Source organism: Balaenoptera ricei, chromosome 7 (assembly GCF_028023285.1).
Source record: "Balaenoptera ricei isolate mBalRic1 chromosome 7, mBalRic1.hap2, whole genome shotgun sequence".
NCBI lineage: Eukaryota > Metazoa > Chordata > Mammalia > Artiodactyla > Balaenopteridae > Balaenoptera > Balaenoptera ricei.
Window position 1 is genome coordinate 111,060,142 of NC_082645.1, and position 16,587 is coordinate 111,076,728.

General features: G+C 39.5%; 1 protein-coding gene across 1 annotated transcript in view; it reads right to left on the minus strand.

The window, feature by feature from the left end:
* The window catches only part of SPHKAP (SPHK1 interactor, AKAP domain containing), a 118,213-nt gene that overhangs the window by 17,708 nt on the left and 83,918 nt on the right, over nucleotides 1-16,587 (minus strand). The window contains exons 4-6 of the mRNA XM_059927547.1: nucleotides 14,486-14,620; nucleotides 10,348-10,603; nucleotides 4,637-8,405 (exon numbers count right to left, since the gene is read on the minus strand). Of these exons, the coding sequence (XP_059783530.1) occupies nucleotides 4,637-8,405; nucleotides 10,348-10,603; nucleotides 14,486-14,620 (4,160 nt within the window). The remainder of the gene's footprint in view (nucleotides 1-4,636; nucleotides 8,406-10,347; nucleotides 10,604-14,485; nucleotides 14,621-16,587) is intronic.

Below are 16,587 nucleotides of genomic sequence, written 5' to 3' on the forward strand. Positions count from 1 at the left end.
CACATTAAAAGGATCATACACCATGATCAAGTGGGGTTTATTCCAGGAATGCAAGGATTCTTCAATATACGAATATCAATCAATGTGATAAACCATATTAACAAACTGAAGGATAAAAACCATATGATCATCTCAATAGATGCAGAAAAGCTTTCGACAAAATTCAACACCCATTTATGATAAAAACCCTCCAGAAAGCAGGCATAGAGGGAACTTACCTCAACATAATAAAGGCCATATATGAAAAACCCACAGCCAACATCGTTTTCAATGGTGAAAAACTGAAACCATTTCCACTAAGATCAGGAACAAGACAAAGTTGTCCACTCTCACCACTATTATTCAACATAGTTTTGGAAGTTTTAGCCACAGCAATCAGAGAAGAAAAAGAAATAAAAGGAATCCAAATCGGAAAAGAAGAAGTAAAGCTGTCCCTATTTGCAGATGACATGATACTATACATAGAGAATCCTAAAGATGCTACCAGAAAACTACCAGAGCTAATCAATGAACTTGGTAAAGCAGCAGGATACAAAATTAATGCACAGAAATGCACAGAAAAATCTGTGCATTTTCTGTGCAGAAATGCACAGAAAAATCTGAAAGAGAAATTAAGGAAACACTCCCATTTACCATTGTAACAGAAAGAATAAAATACCTAGGAATAAACCTACCTAAGGAGACAGAAGACCTGTATGCAGAAAACTATAAGACACTGATGAAAGAAATTAAAGCTGATACAAACAGATGGAGAGATATACCATGTTCCTGGATTGGAAGAATTAATATTGTGAAAATGACTATACTACCTAAAGCAATCAACAGATACAATGCAATCCCTATCAAACTACCAATGGCATTTTTCACAGAACTAGAACAAAAAATTTCACAATTTGTATGGAAACACAAAAGACCCCGAATAGCCAAAGCAATCTTGAGAAAGAAAAATGGAGCTGCAGGAATCAGGCTCCCTGACTTCAGACTATACTACAAAGCTGCAGTAATCAAGACAGTAGAGTGCTGGCACAAAAACAGAAATATAGATCAATGGAACAGGATAGAAAGCCCAGAGATAAACCCACGCACATATGGTCACCTTACTTTTGATAAAGGAGGCAAGAATATACAATGGAGAAAAGACAACCTTTTCAATAAGTGGTGCTGGGAAAATTGGACCGCTACATGTAAAAGAATGAAATTAGAACACTTCCTAACACTATACACAAAAATAAACTCAAAATGGATTAAAGACCTAAATGTAAGGCCAGACACTATCAAACTCTTAGAGGAAAACATAGGCAGAACACTCCATGACATAAATCACAGCAAGATCCTTTTGACCCACCTCCTAGAACAATGGATTTTATTGTCTTTCTTTAAAGACTATTGGACTCATTCTAGGTTAAATTAGCTTCAGTTCAGCCTGATTTTTCAATGCTTCTCTTCAAGTTTTGTTAGGGCAAGTTTAGATCAGTTTTTATTTTTCAGGGATAGTTTAGCCCTAATTCTATCGTATGATTTCTTTCAGGGTCTCTGCTAAATCCTGCATATGTTTAACATGGTTTCTCCACTGTGGCTGGTTGGAACTAAACTTTTCCTAGTCCTGTGTGAGCGTGTGGCATTGTTTAGCTTACAGCTTTCTAGCTTCATGGGGTTTCACCTAACATGCATGGCTTAGGGTTCAGTAACAGACTCAAGGGGATCCCTCTACAGACTTCTGGAGTTCTTTCTCTGAGAGTGCCCTCCAATCTCTGAAGTTTCAACTGAGTGACCATTGAGTTCTGCTCAAATTTGTCCTCTTTGTACTTCTGTCTGAAAAGGGAATCCAGGCAGAAAGTTGGACTATTATAAAGCTCACCATGTTTGTTTTCCTTATCTCAGAATGCTGCTTGTTGTGAAATGTCTGACAACAGTTGTTTCATATATTTTGTCCACTTTTCTAGTTATTTACAGAGGGAGAACAAGTTCAGCTTCAGTTACTCCATCATGGGTGGAAACAGTAGTCCTTTCACATTTATCTTTTATAGTTTTCTCTGCAGATATGCCATTCAAGTTTTGATTCCAATAATCTAATTTTAAATAATTATGTTTATATCTAGCAATGTTTAATTTCAATGATTATACTTATCTCTTGTAGTAATTAACTGACTTTTAACTCTACCTCATTCTATTTTGATTGCAGTTTTTCCCACTCCTGTTTTGTATACCTTAATTTTTCAAATATTTAAAATATGTTATATTCTGTATCTGAGCATCCCCACATCTGCAATCTTTGCTAGCGATAACTTTACTTTGATATTTGTGAGTCTTGCTTATAGTGCCTTGATTCCTGTGTATCTTGAAATTTGAAGTTCTGAGCCCATATTTGATAGGCATTATCTATCGAAATCCTTTGAGACTTGGGATTAAATATCAAGAGATTTATTTTTGCCTCTGCTAAGGTCTCACAGTGTTGTTAACCTAAGATTGCTTTAAGGTAATTTACCAGTTTGTGGTTTCCTACATCACACAGATGGTGCAAATTAGAACCCCAAACATGCATTAAGGCAAGCTGTGCTTATAAATTCTCAGGGGAATTTCTCTTCTACGCTGAGCTCTACTCACAAAGATATGTTTTCTTATCATGTCCTTTTTCTGGTGGGTGGACTTGTTTCTAGCTAGAACACCATAATGCTAGAGACACAAGTCCTTCAATTCAATTCTTCATTTCGCCGGCACCCTTTCTCTCTTCCTTTAGGTCTCGTCTCAAATGCCAACATCCTGTCTTAAGTGGCCACTTCCCCCAAAAGGTAACTCTCTACCACATTACTCTTTTTATTCTCCTCTCATCACACTCTACATCACACACGTTTTCCAAAGGGTTTTTCCATGCATCTTGTCTGTCTCTCGCACTGGTGTGTAGGAGCCATGGAAACAGACACTAAATCTCTATTTTCTTCTGTGCTTGCAGCCCCAAGGGCAGTGTGTATCACAGGTGAGCATGCAAATATTTGTTGGATGAATAATTATTTTTCTTGAAGCAAATATAAATGAATACACGACATAAAATATATTTCTAAAAAAATTATGTTAGGTCAGTGAGTGCAACAACATGTGAATGCTCAAAATTCTCAGTTTGGTGTTTATACCTTGTGGTCTCAAATTATCAAAAAGTTAGGTAATTGCTTTTCACAAATCTCAGAGAAGGTGGCTGAGTTAAGAACACATCGCTGCTCACCAGTAGGATAATATTTTCCCCCAAATCAAGAACTGGGTTATCCTAAGTCACCCTTAAACTCTTTATAATTGATATAATTTGGTACCTGGACAAACGTGCTAGCCTAAAATACAATAGGTATTTCTATTTGGGCCTGCCATGATGAATTCTGAATTCTGTTTCAAATAACAAAAAAGTAAAAAAAGTAAGAATGTGATTTTTATTTCATCCTGTTGAGATTTTATGACGTTTTTAGTAAGAATTATGAAAATGTCCCTCAGAGAATAGCCTAAAAATATCTTCAGGACATGACACCTCCCCACTTCCAAACAATCAAGAGTGCCTGTATCATTTCCCTCCCTCTTGTGTATAAGAGGGTAGGAAGTCTTTCACAGGGCATTGAGCTCCATGTTTAGCTATTTTGACATGTCAAATCCCCTGATAACAACTCTGAGATTAGAAAATGTGATCTAAATAGAACTAATTTCCCCTTTTGCAAATCCTGAGCATTCTCTAGTTTTAATAAAATTCTCACACTGTTCATAACAGGTTTCTCTTGGGAAAAAGATCTCCTGGAATAAAGGCAACCATATACCTTAACCCCAAACAACAACAACCATAAAGTAAACATTTATTGAGTGTTTGTAATGGCCTAGGCACGGAGGTAAGGGCTTGTGTACATTTCTTTATTTAAACCTTAAGAATCTTCTTATGATGTAATTATTACTATTATTCCCCCTCACAACAGGTGAGTAAACTGAGGCAGAGATAAGTAAAATTGCTTAGAGTGATGGTTTCAAGGTTATTTAGTGGAGATCATGTTCCATAACAATTCTTTATATTGCTCCACAAAGAAAAATATACTCAATACTTAGTCCTTATGTTTTGGAAAAGATTCAGCTCTCAAATTTCTAAGGCTGGTGATGTTGTTTTGCACTTATGCTACCATGGTATACCATGCATCTAAAGGGCCAGCACTGTGGGACATGGTGTCCTTGCAAAAGACCTTTAGAATAAGACGAAAAAGAAAAACTTGAGAGACCCTGGAGAAAAATGATACCAAAATATTTAATGTCAGATTCCAATATTAAAATATATTTACATTTAACTGTTTTCAAATGCACAAGTTGATGTAATTTTCTTCTTTTGCTTGAAAACTGCCATGAATTAATTTCAGAAGTTAGCATTCTATGGGAGATTAATTGTAATGGGGAGAATGATACCTCATTTCTTCTGTTATATATATAAATCGAATTTGTTTTAGAGATTTTAAAAAAAAAGTTCCATCTTTCTAAGTGCATAGTAACCCAGGGAGGTCAATCACTATCTCAGAAATTCAGTTCTTGTGTCAGTAAGTCCCTAAGATTTAGAATAAATACTAATTAAGATGCAAACTCCAGTCCCATGCACCCTATCTCGTCTAAGAGGTCATTGACTCACCTAGGGTTTTGGCAGGAACTCACAGTAGTGTCTCCACCCCTTGCCACATGTGGGACCTTTTCTTCTTTCAAACACTCTTCTGCTTCCTCTAGGGGGCTGCGTTTGGAAAGGACGTGTTCAGGTTCTCCAACACATTCTTCTCTCTGATCTGTTTCGATCTGAATTAAAGGCACTTCCCTTGAGCAAAGTGATCGCCTGGTGTGGCTTAGAAGGACAGCATCCTGGCACGAGGACGTTTCCTTTCTAGAATCTAAACTGTTGTGGTTTGCAAGAGGCACAGCTTTGCTTGGAGACGACATTGGGGGATGTTTGCTTTCAGTAATGGAGTTTTTCCTCGGGTACTCAACAGACTCCTGAACAAGCAGAGCTGGCCCACTTTGCACTCTGCTCGAAGCCAATCTGCTCGCACTCTCCTCCACCTGCAAGGAAGAGCCACCGGAAGCAGGCTCAGCATCAGCTGCCCGGGCGTCGTCCACTATAATTTTGTTCTTCCGCATGAGGGCTTCGATTGAGTTTGCCCACGTCTCGTGAATTAACATGTTTGTGATCTGGTCGGCCCCACCTCTCCGATACAAGCAAGAGTCAGATTTGCAGAGACCCGACGAGGAAGCGCTACCGACCTGCTGCACGCTGAGGAAATCTTGCTGGCTGTTTTGAGCAAAGCCATCTAAGGAGTTGGCTTTGATGGGCACGTTCACCGTCAGCCTGGCGCCCAGGGATCTGCTGTTGGGCATGGATGACTGTCTGTAACACACCGGGGATCGCAGAGAAGGCGACAGCAAGCCAGTCGTCCAGTCCTGGCTGCTTCGTCCGGAGGAGGCGCCGTCTTTGCTCTCTCGTTCAATGTCCCTCAACATGTACCTGTAGAACTCCTCGGTGATGCTTTCGGTGCTGGACTGCTTTGAGGAACAGCTCGGCCTCACACTGAGGTGGTCATTTTTCCGGCAGGCCTGTTGCATAGCTGAGTTCAGAATACTGCTGGCATTCTTGCCTGCGTAGTAATCCAGCAGTAACTCAAACCCTCTTCCTTCATTTTCCATCTGGTTCACCATGAACCTGGAAAACTCATCCGTGATGCTCTCACAGCTCGACTGCTTGGACACGGAGCTGGCCCTGCTAGCTGGCTGGCTTAGGGTACTGGCTAAACCCAGGCTATTCACATACGCCCTGGCGTTGGGGTCCTCCTCTGGAATGCTCTCACAGCTGGAGGCCTTCAGCCGGCTCCACCTGTCTCCACTGAGTAACCGACTCCGAGGGTAGCTCTGGGCTTGCCAGACATCGTCCACCATACAGAACTCTGTGAGGTTCATGATCTTGGCCGCCACTTCGTCTGCAAAATTATTTACAGAATCTGGGACGTCCTCAAGGTTCATCGACTCGTCCACAACCCTGTTCATCAGCTTCTCTTTAAGCTCCGGGTGCTCATCTGTTTTCCTCTTGATCTCGCTGAGTCGCGGTGGCTTGTGTTTCCTCACAGGGGCCCCACCGGCCTGGCTCTCTTTCTTCCTCTTCAAGGGTCGGCAGGATACGTTGGGGGTAACCAGAAACTCATTCCCTCTTTTCCATGCACAGAACCAGGGTTGTTTTCCTTTGGAGTTGTCAAGGCAAATCGCTGCTATTTCAGTTGCCATGGAAACAATGGTCTCTGCTAATTCTTCTGCAAAGTCTGCAATGCAGTATATGTCTGGGTGTTTTGCCGGTAGCGTGGATTGAGCAGGAAGCAGCAAATCATTCCCTAACAAAGACAGGTTAGCTTGAACTTCATTGTTTAGAGGTGAGGCACAGTTGTACTTTTCTTGAGCATTTGGATTGATGCTGTCCTCAGCGTCCTGGGAACTGATGTACTTGCCAACGGTTGGTGTCATTTCTTCCTCTGAAGGGGCTCTGCATTCACTCTCATTGTGACTGGATTGTTGATGAGGGTTTTTTGTATCCTCTCCCACCATTCCTTTCAGATATATTTCCTTGGGGGCTGTTTTAACAGACACTCTGGGAATACAGGACAATTCAGGTTGCAGTGGGGGGTTCTGGGAGAGGCCGGGCTTCTCTGGGCCCTTGCTATCTTGCTTTGCATGCTCATCGTCTACAAGATCATTGATAACAAGGCTGGTGCTATGCAGGTTGCTAAGTGGATGGCTGCTGGAGTAGTCAGTGGCTTTTGTCCATGCTTGACAAGTGGCCTGATTAGTCGGCTGGAAGTCTAGTTCGGTTTCCCTCCATCTGATGGTCTCCTTAGAAAGGATGGTGGGACGTTCACCAAGCTGTACAAGGTGGCTTATCTTCTTGAAAGTGAAGCATATCACATTGAAGAGCAGCTGATTTGTACTTTCCATTAAGGTGTCCAGGGTTTCAGATGAGTGCCTGCCATCGTTGGGGTCGATTATTTTATTTTTCTGGTGAACTTCATCAATGGAATGCTTCAGGATAACATTGGACAGGGTCTGTGCCAGTTCATTCTCAAGGACATTTTCTGAGCACAGGGTCTGAGGCTTTGAAACAGTTTCTACGATTCTCCTATTCATTGATTCCATGAGGTCTCCAATGCTGCTGTAGGCATTAGGTCTCGTTAAGACCAGAGTGGCCTCCTTGAGCAATGCCTCTGCAATGACTTCATTCCCCAGCTCCATGCTCTTCCCGGTCACTGAACCACAAAGTGGGGGCACTGCTGCAGAAAGCTCAGCTGCAGACAAGAAGCCACTTGAAGCCACAGGGCACTTCACCTCTCCTGCTTCACCCAGGCCACAGACAGCAACAGCACTTGCCACCTGAGTCATGCCACACAGAGCAGATGGAAAGGAATATTTGCTGATGGAGTGTTCCTTGAATACTTGAGATGACTGAGCTTGCACTGTTTCATTTCCTCCCAGTGGATGGTTTGAAACCAGGGATTCTTGCTCCATTTTGAATCTTTCTGTGGCCTGTGGACTGGAAATGGTTCCAATCACAGTGGCTGCACAGGCTAATGCTACTTCTAGAGCACTCTGGGGGTGTTTGCTGGAGTTCTCTCCAGAGAGGATGCCTGAAGTTTCAAGTGAGGCTTCTGTCTTGGGCCACGAGGAGACACCTGGCTCAGGGCCAGCATCGCTGCCTTCTGGACTCTCAACAATGACAATTTGGGGGAGCTCATTCCATGACCGAGGGACCCCGATATCTTCTGTGGAGCAACCACTGGCGAGCAGCGCACTTCCTACAGAAACACTGACTGCAGATTCCTGGGGTAGGGTAGGCTGAGACTGAGATAATCGAATAAATGCATCTTGCAGCACAGATTCTGCTAAATTCGTAGCATACTCGCCGGTTGTGGCTTCTCCATCTTTTATGGGAAGAATGGAGTTTGTGCCATCTTCATGGTCTCCTGGGTCTAAACTGCTGTCATGCTCAGAGAAAGTACCACGTGCAGAAGGTCCATGTCTCTTAACCATCCCTGAGAAATAAGCATTACCTGGAATACATAGTGCCTGTGATTTCCCCTCTTGACCTTTAACATTTTCTGAATAATAATAACTTGTGGTTGGCTTATCATTCCCCACAACTTCACCTTTCCACTCTGATGGCTTGGGTGAGGGATCTAGACTCTGCAAACCTGTATCTTCTGCCACTTTTCCCAGAGATCCTTCTGTTTTAATCAACGGTGTATGATATTTGCTAACATATTTATCTTCCAAAGCATAAAGTAACTTTTCCTTTTTGTAATTCCATTCCTCCTGAGTGGCTTCCTTTGGCTTTTTACTTTCCAAAACATTGTCTGAGACATTTATATTTTCATAACCTAGTAAAAGAAAATGAGGGTTACTATTACTATTTATTTATTTATTTATTTTCTTTTTTAAGACTTCATTTTTTTTAGAGCAGTTTTAGGTTAAAATTGAGACAATATACAGAGATTTCTCATATATCCCCTGCCTCCACATGTGTATAGATTTCTCTATTATGAACTTCTGCCGCAAGAGTGGTACATTTGTTACAATTGAAAAACCCATAATAACACATCATAATCACCCAGAGTCCACACTTACCTTAGGGTTCATTCTTGGTGTTGTACATTCTATGGGTTTAGACATGTGTAATGGTATATATCCGTCACTGTGGTATTGTACTAGTTTCACTGGCCAAAAAATCCTCTGCGCTCCACCTATTCAGCCCTTCAACTACCATCTGCACCCTTGCCAAACTCCTGGCAACCACCGATCTTTTTTACTGTATCCATAGTTTTGCTTTTTCTGGAATACAGGCTTTTCAGGTTGGCTTATTTCATTTACTAATATGCATTTAATTTTCCTTCCTATCTTTTCATGAATAGCTTGTTTCTTTTAAGTGCTGTATAATATACCCGCTATTACATTTTAGGTAGCAGGTTTCCACGAGTCTAAAATAACATTTAATTCCTAAAGATGCCTTAAAGAATCAGGTATCTTTTTTTTTTTTTTTAAATAGCATTTTGAATGTTTCTTTAAGAAAAATGAATCCGAGAAGTCTTTTGAGTTTCACTGTGCACTGCCGCTCAACAAAATGGCTTTCAATGCGGGGTACGAATGCAAGTGCTAGCTAGAGTGCTGGAGGGCATTTGGGAGCTGAGGGCTGGTCACCATGTTTCAGGGAGAAAGTAACACAGACAGTTGTGTCTTGAACCTTCCCAGTGGGTACAGGAGAAGAAGGGAGGATGTGCAGGTCACCTAAATCATGGCCTTGTTGAAAGAGTTATTCTGGTTGGCACAGGATTTGCCCCAAGGACAGTGGTGACAGCATCTGGGGTATCCCTTCCTCTGTGGGGAAGAGTAACCCATTGTTCACTGAGCTACAGACGTAGATGTAGAGGACGGACCTGTGGACACGGAGGGGAAGGGGAGGGTAGGATGAATTGAGAGATTAGGATTGACATATATACACAACCATGTGTAAAATAGATAGCTAGTGGGAACATGCTATAAAGCACAGGAAGCTCAGCTCGGTGCTCTGTGACGAGCTAGATGGGTGGGATGGGGTGGGTGGAAGGGAGGTCCAAGAGGGAGGGGATATATGTATACATATAGCTGAGTCACTTCATCGTACAGCAGAAACTGACACAACATTGTAAAGCAATTATACTCCAATTAAAAAAAAAAGAATGAATAAATGAAAGCTAAGCACTTTCCTGGGTTATTTCCCTCTGTCCTGACAACAATAATAGTTAAATATAATAAATATGTATGGTTAAATAATATATACAACAAACATATATGGTTAAATATAATAAATACAATAGTGCTAGGAGCACTGCTATACTCCCAAATTGTGGACAAGGAAACTGGGGCTCAAAAAGACTGGATAACTGGCCTCAGGTTTCACAGCCTCAAAGAGGCAGTGCTAGGACTCAGGTCAATCTAACTCAGTTTCAACTAACACATGGCTTTAATGGAAAACTTAGGGACGTTAACTTTCCTCCAAGTGATAGTCTCCATCTCTTGGCAGGCAGGAGGATTTTGTTTTAAAACACATAGCTTTCTTTCTGCATCCCTAAGGCATCTTTAGGTAGAATGGGGCCACCTAACCATTGAATCTGTTAAAATGCCTCCGTCAGCATCCCCACTAGTGTTTTCTTATTCTCTCTCCCTCTTTAAACTCCTTAAGTGAAGATTGTGATGTGGCCTGAAACTTTTCTGAAATTTAACCCAGACATTTTGATAGGGTGACTAATTTCAGGATGCACATTGGTTTTGTTGGAAAGTCCTCACCGTTCCTGTATTCTTCCACCTCACTTTCCTCCTCCAAGTGCTCGGATGCGGTGAGAAAGTCTTCTTCAATTGAAGACAAGGAACAGTTTGTGTCATCCTCCACTTTTAAGATGTTTGTTCCCAGGCGGAGCTGCCGCTCCTGCACCAGTTCCAAACCAATCAGAAATTTGTTGATTTCAAAGATGATGCAGTTGGTACTGTTTGGTCTGTTCCCTCTTGCACACTGGACCAAGCAGATATCTGACAACCAAGGACACTAGAAGCAGAGAGAGAAAAAGGCATTTGTTAAAAGAGAAAATATAAAACCATTCCCTCTGACCTTTCTTCTTCTATCAATCTCTCCTCTTAGAAGGAATGGGGACCTTTAAAATATTTGGAATATTTTCTGGGCTTTTATTGATGAACCGCTTGAAAACAATTCAAGTGGTGCTTGGGAACACAGGGTACCCAGGAGAAAGTTTGACTTAGTGGAAAATAGACTAATTATATCACATATTTTTGTTCTCTCCTGTCGAAGCAAAAATTGCCCTGGGCAACATTTACCAGGCACTGAAGACCTTATCCAAAGTTATTAAAATAGGAGAGAGAGGCCAGAACTGTGTTGGACCACAACACCACTGAAACAAAAGGCAATCGGGTTTTTAAGAGCTGGCATAGGAGGATTGACATCCATCTGTGTTCGGTAAGGAAAAGTAAACTTTCTTGTATCTTCATGGCTGGAAGTAGTCTTGGAAATTGGAGCAAAGTACCCGTAGAAGTTAAGCTCCCACCCTTCCACAGAGACAAGGACACTAGCTTTGCTGATGGTTACATTTCAAAGAGATGGGTCCTAGGTCCTTCAGAAAGATATTCTTGGGGTGTAAAACTGGCAAAAGGCTTTTTAAAACAATTTACATCTCAATGGGGCAGAGAAACAATTTATAATGATAAGTTTACTAAAGTAAATGTTCTGAGAAAAGGGAGGTTTAGGGCCTGGAGTCAGGAGGAAGGCTGTCTAAAGTTTAATCAAGCTGAGGGGAAAGTTAAGGCTGTCTTGGGCATCCCTCTTGATTAAATTGAATCCCACGTTCTCAGATCAATATCTTTTTCTGCCTTGGTGATATTCAGTACAACCTCTGCCAGTATTTCAGACGGATAGTGAGTATTTTCTCAATTACAGTTAAACTTTATAATTTGTATTGTTCATTTGAAGAAGTAGTCAAAATGAGATTTAAAGAAATCCCCTGGAAGTGAACGAATTCTGTCTAAAGGATGGGCATATGGGGACAACAGTGAAGGAGGTCAAGTCATTGGCTGGTGTCCCACCGAGACCTGTTAATTCTGTTCAGTTCCAGGGTTACAGACCATCTCCCTATTCTCTGCTACACATTTTCACTATTCATAGTATTATTCATTAGAATAGCAGTAAAAAAAAGTTTCAATTGCCCACGCACAGATTACTAGTAAATCACAGACATGTCTTGTGCATTGGGGTTTTCATTTTTGTAAGAGGAACAATATGCTGATTTATAGTAATTTTTAAGAGAAAATTATTTGAATGGAAACAACAGTTAGTGGACAAAGGGAAGCAAAATAAACTTATCTCAAATGGAATTCAAAATGTCTGGGAATACTTTATGTCTAAATGGGATTATTTAAAACATGCTGACTGTGCTTGGAGTTACTTAGGTCTCATCCTAGTTAACTTGACATTTTAGAGTCCTTGAGTCTGAATGTATGTGTGTGAGTGAGTGGTGAGGATGTGTAGATGCAGAGGAACACATACACATAGACATTTATATTGTATCTTTGGAAGTAGTATATCTTTTTCTGACATAAATATCATGTATCAATCTCTTTGATTGCATATTATAATTAGAGTAATTCTAGGACAGATGATTATAAAATGAAAAATTCAATAATTCTCTAAGGGTCCAGGGATCCCTAGGGGGCTCAGAAATAGAATTTATCTCTGTGCTTATGTGATTAGGTCTGTTCTCAAGGAAGGTGGTCCATAATTTTGCTTTTCAAAGTGTGGGTTGTGTACTAGCAGCCTCAGCATCACAGGGGAGCTTGTTACAAATGTATAATCTCAGACTCCACCCCAGACCTGCTAAATCAGAATCTGCATTTTCAAGGAATCTTTTGGTGATTCCAACATGCATTAACATTTGAGAAGTATTGGTCTATACCTTTTATGAAATTCATGAAGGATCTGTGGTCCCCCAAATGGTGAGGACCCACTGCTATAGAGTCATGAGAGCTGGCTTGATTAATTTTCTTTCCACTGAATTCAGACATAATATACTAAAGTGAAATTTGATAGATACTTTCTGAGTGCCTATTATATGCAAGGTGTGCTGGGAGGTACAAAGATGAATCAAATAATTACTCTAGGGGATTGGGCATAACATACTCCCAGTAGATCAGACACGAACAAAAATAAAGTTGAACCCTAAGAAGCTGTCAGATTTGCAGGTCAAAATGATTGCATATTGTCATTTCATATCATTTAGGCTATATATAAATAACGAAGTGAAATGGGGTAGAAATCAAAAGAAATGTTAGCAAAGCAATATGAGCAGTTAAGTAATACTTCAAGACAGACTTAGGGAAAGGTTGTTATTAAACATTCAATGTTACACCGCTGTGGTACCCTTAGGAAGAAAATGTATTTTCTTTACAATCTTCTTGAAAGTAAATAAACATCCTGAGAGTCTTAGGTAAATGATAGCAAACAACAGAGCCTGTAAAATAATGGCAGATATTATTATATAATTTTTATGATAGTCTCCTAGGTGTTTGCATATCTTATTACCTTTAATGCAAACAATTTTCTGTGAAGTGACTGGTGCTACTGCTCTGTTACAGATGAGAAATCAGAAGCACAGAAAGGCTCACCGACTCTTTCAAAGTCACAGAAATATAATGTGGAAGAGCCAGCAATGCAATCCAGGTCTGCTGGACTCCAATTCCTGTGTTCTTTCCAACTCTCCTCATGGAGAGTTTAATTAGAAATCCTTACTAACAGGCCTGGTGCAGAAACCACTCTTAAAACTGAGCTTTGAAAATTGCTTTTGGTCACCATGGTTTTGGCTAGTATAAAGAGAGGGTACTTAGAGATGTTTCTGTATTCTCTTTTCAAACAATTCATTTTCTCACTAAGGAAATGTGTTATTAGATTGACCAGGAAGAATTTTGTTCTAGGCTTGATGAGCAAATTGTTAACAGGCTGTGTGTAGATTTTTATTAAGTATCTGGAGTACAGCAAGAAATAGTGGGTGGACCTCTGAATTTTTTGATATTTTGAAGGATTAAAGAATAAAAGAAGATTTTAAAACATTCCAGCAAAACTAAAACACAAGGAAGAGCAATTTAGAGGAAAACAAATGCTCACTATTTTAAACTGTAGCTATCACTATCAACATATCTTATTTGAGAAAATTCACGATCTTTTATACAGTATGTTTTTAGAAATCTTTTATGTGTTTTTCTGTAAATTGGTTAAACAATTTAAAATTTTAAAGTTTTCTTCAGTGTTATAATGATATATCTAATAATAATGAACATTAGTAGATTGAATGATAATAATAGTATTTTAAATTCTACTTTATTTTCGGTAATATTCTTTTATTCTGGGAACTTCATTTTTGGGCCTAGGAAACTCCATTTCCATCTTTCGGGCTGCTATCCTATATTTATTAGCTTGGCTGGTTTGATATATCCTAAGAAATAAATAGTATCCAGAAAGAAGAAATTGTGCAATTCTAGGACCACAAGGTATGAATTAGAATTTTGCTATTGTTCCTGAAACAGAAGACAATTCTGTTTTTCATTATCCAGTAGATTTGTAGAAAACCAAGCCAACCAACCAATGCCTAATGTGTCTGCTTTAGTTTAAGTGCAACTCAGAACCATAAACTTGAGAAGATAACATATGTCAGGAGTTGATGTAAGGGAAACTCTGTCAAGCTATGAGGGGCAATAATTAAGAGAAATACAAGTAAAGCCTATTCTTGAATACAAGGACATTTTTGATTCTTATGTTATGGGAGTCTACGTATAGCATCTATTTGGGCCTTATACTGATTTGTGTAAAGGGCTGACCACAGACAACTTACTACTAGTGAATAGGTTAGCAAGAGCTTATATTTCTTACCTGTGAAACTTCAAAATCTGCCTGGAGATTTCCAGATGTTAACCCACTTAGGAGGACAATTTCATTTTCTTTTGGCTTTTGGACATTCATGGAGCTTATAAATTTTGGAAGATCTGGTGAGACATTGCCCAATTTCTGTAGAACAAGAATCTTTATTAGCTTAGATGTTTTATTTTCACTTCCAAAATACTACCCCAAAATTATTTTACTTGCAAAAATAATATACTCAGTAACAATTCATAATATAGATTACTTAATCTATTAAGATTATTACTAGAAGAGATTGTATAAAATTGAAGCATAAGGTTTAGATGGGAATAGAAAATTTCCTAACATAAAGATTTAAACATTTTTACTTCTAAGTTTTCCAAAGTAAACACTTAATGATTATTGTGACACCACAGTTATACATGATAGTTTGGGAACTTTTTCCTTTTAAATCCTTGAATAAGAAGCCCGTTAACTAATAACCATGTGTTCTAATAAAGCCAATAATAATATTAATAATAAAATAATTGCTAACATTGATTTTTCTGTATGTATTTATTACAAGGCACCATATTAAGGACTGAACATATGTTACATTACTATCTTCAATCACTGCAACACCCCTATATGGATTAGGTACCACTATTACTTTCCTTTCTCACATAAGTAGCCTGAGATCCAGAGAAGATGAGATGAGTTCCTTGAACACCTTTATGTAGCTTAATCAGTTTATGTATACCCTTAGGCATAGCAGAAGGTGGTCTCAAATCACACCTAAGTTTGTTAAATACAATGTTCTTTTTTTTTCTTTTTGCTTTAGTCTTTTATTGTGGTACACATATATACTTAATTTTCTTTTACATATCAAACAAAAGAATATCAAAACCTGAGAACACAAGCAGGGAATACTAAGAGATCCATACACAGCACAGATTAATTAGAAATACACATCTACATATGCATTCTATAGATTCTAAAAATGTGATTTTCATAATCTTACCAAATTTCCATTTCACATATATTTAAAAATTAATATCTGTCATCTATTTGCATATTTAAGTACTGTAATAGCTGTCCCAAAGATCACTGCTGAAACAGTTTTGTTTCCATGAAGATCACGTTAATCAGAGAAATGAGTAGGAAAAAAATGCTGTTAAGTTATAATGTGTCTTTTCTATGTCATAAAGTTTGATGGAAACACAGTTCTTAAGATGGCAATTGCTTTGGTCCTTCCTGCTCTCTCTTTGATGTACTGTGCACCATAATTCCATCAAATGAAATTATATGTACAATTTCTTTTGAAGATGTCTCCAGTACTACACAGATGAGTGATATTTTGGAGCTCAGTGGAAGTCAATAATAAATAATCTGTATGGGCAATTGAGCTGGAGAAGCTTCAGGTGCAGCATCGTCAAGAAAAGAACATTGCGGGAGTAACTGAGTAACTTCAGGTCTACCATACTGTGATAATCAAGCGGCAAATGGTGTGCTATTATGCATTAAAGAGTGTTACACCAAATAGTGAAATCAAATCATCTTCAGCTTTGGGAATGAATCCTTCCCACTGTACCCATAGGCTCTAGTTCCGAAGGACTGAGTGGACCTTCAAGTTTTTGCATGTTGTCAAGGATTTACATCAGGATCTTACAACCTTGGACGAGCCTGGAATATTTAGCTGCTGCAGAGTGCAAAAAGTTTGAGTCCCAGATGAGTGTAGGGCTAGGAAACTGAGGTTAGATATAAAGCATTTGATGAAAGCAGCAGGAAGGAGCAAACCAGAGGGAAGAGCTAGCTGGTATCAAGCGGGTTTTGCAAAAACCTTGGAAAAGTCACCACAGACTGAGTGTTTGAGAGTGGAGAAGGGGAGAGTAGAAAAGCCACTCCTAGGCACTGGCGGGCAGGAGAAAGCGCTTGTCTGCTGGGGAAAGCAAGTTTCACAAATATAAGGAGGGCAAACTGTGTAGGAAAGTGGCAGAAAAGGGCTCAGGGAGATGGGCTGTGATGAAACCACCTAATTAAAGAGTCTCCTACAAAGTGAGCATCATTTATGGGGAGTCATGTTAGTTCTCTCGTCAGTACAGCCAGTCGTTGAAGTGAGTTCCCAGAGAGCCCAG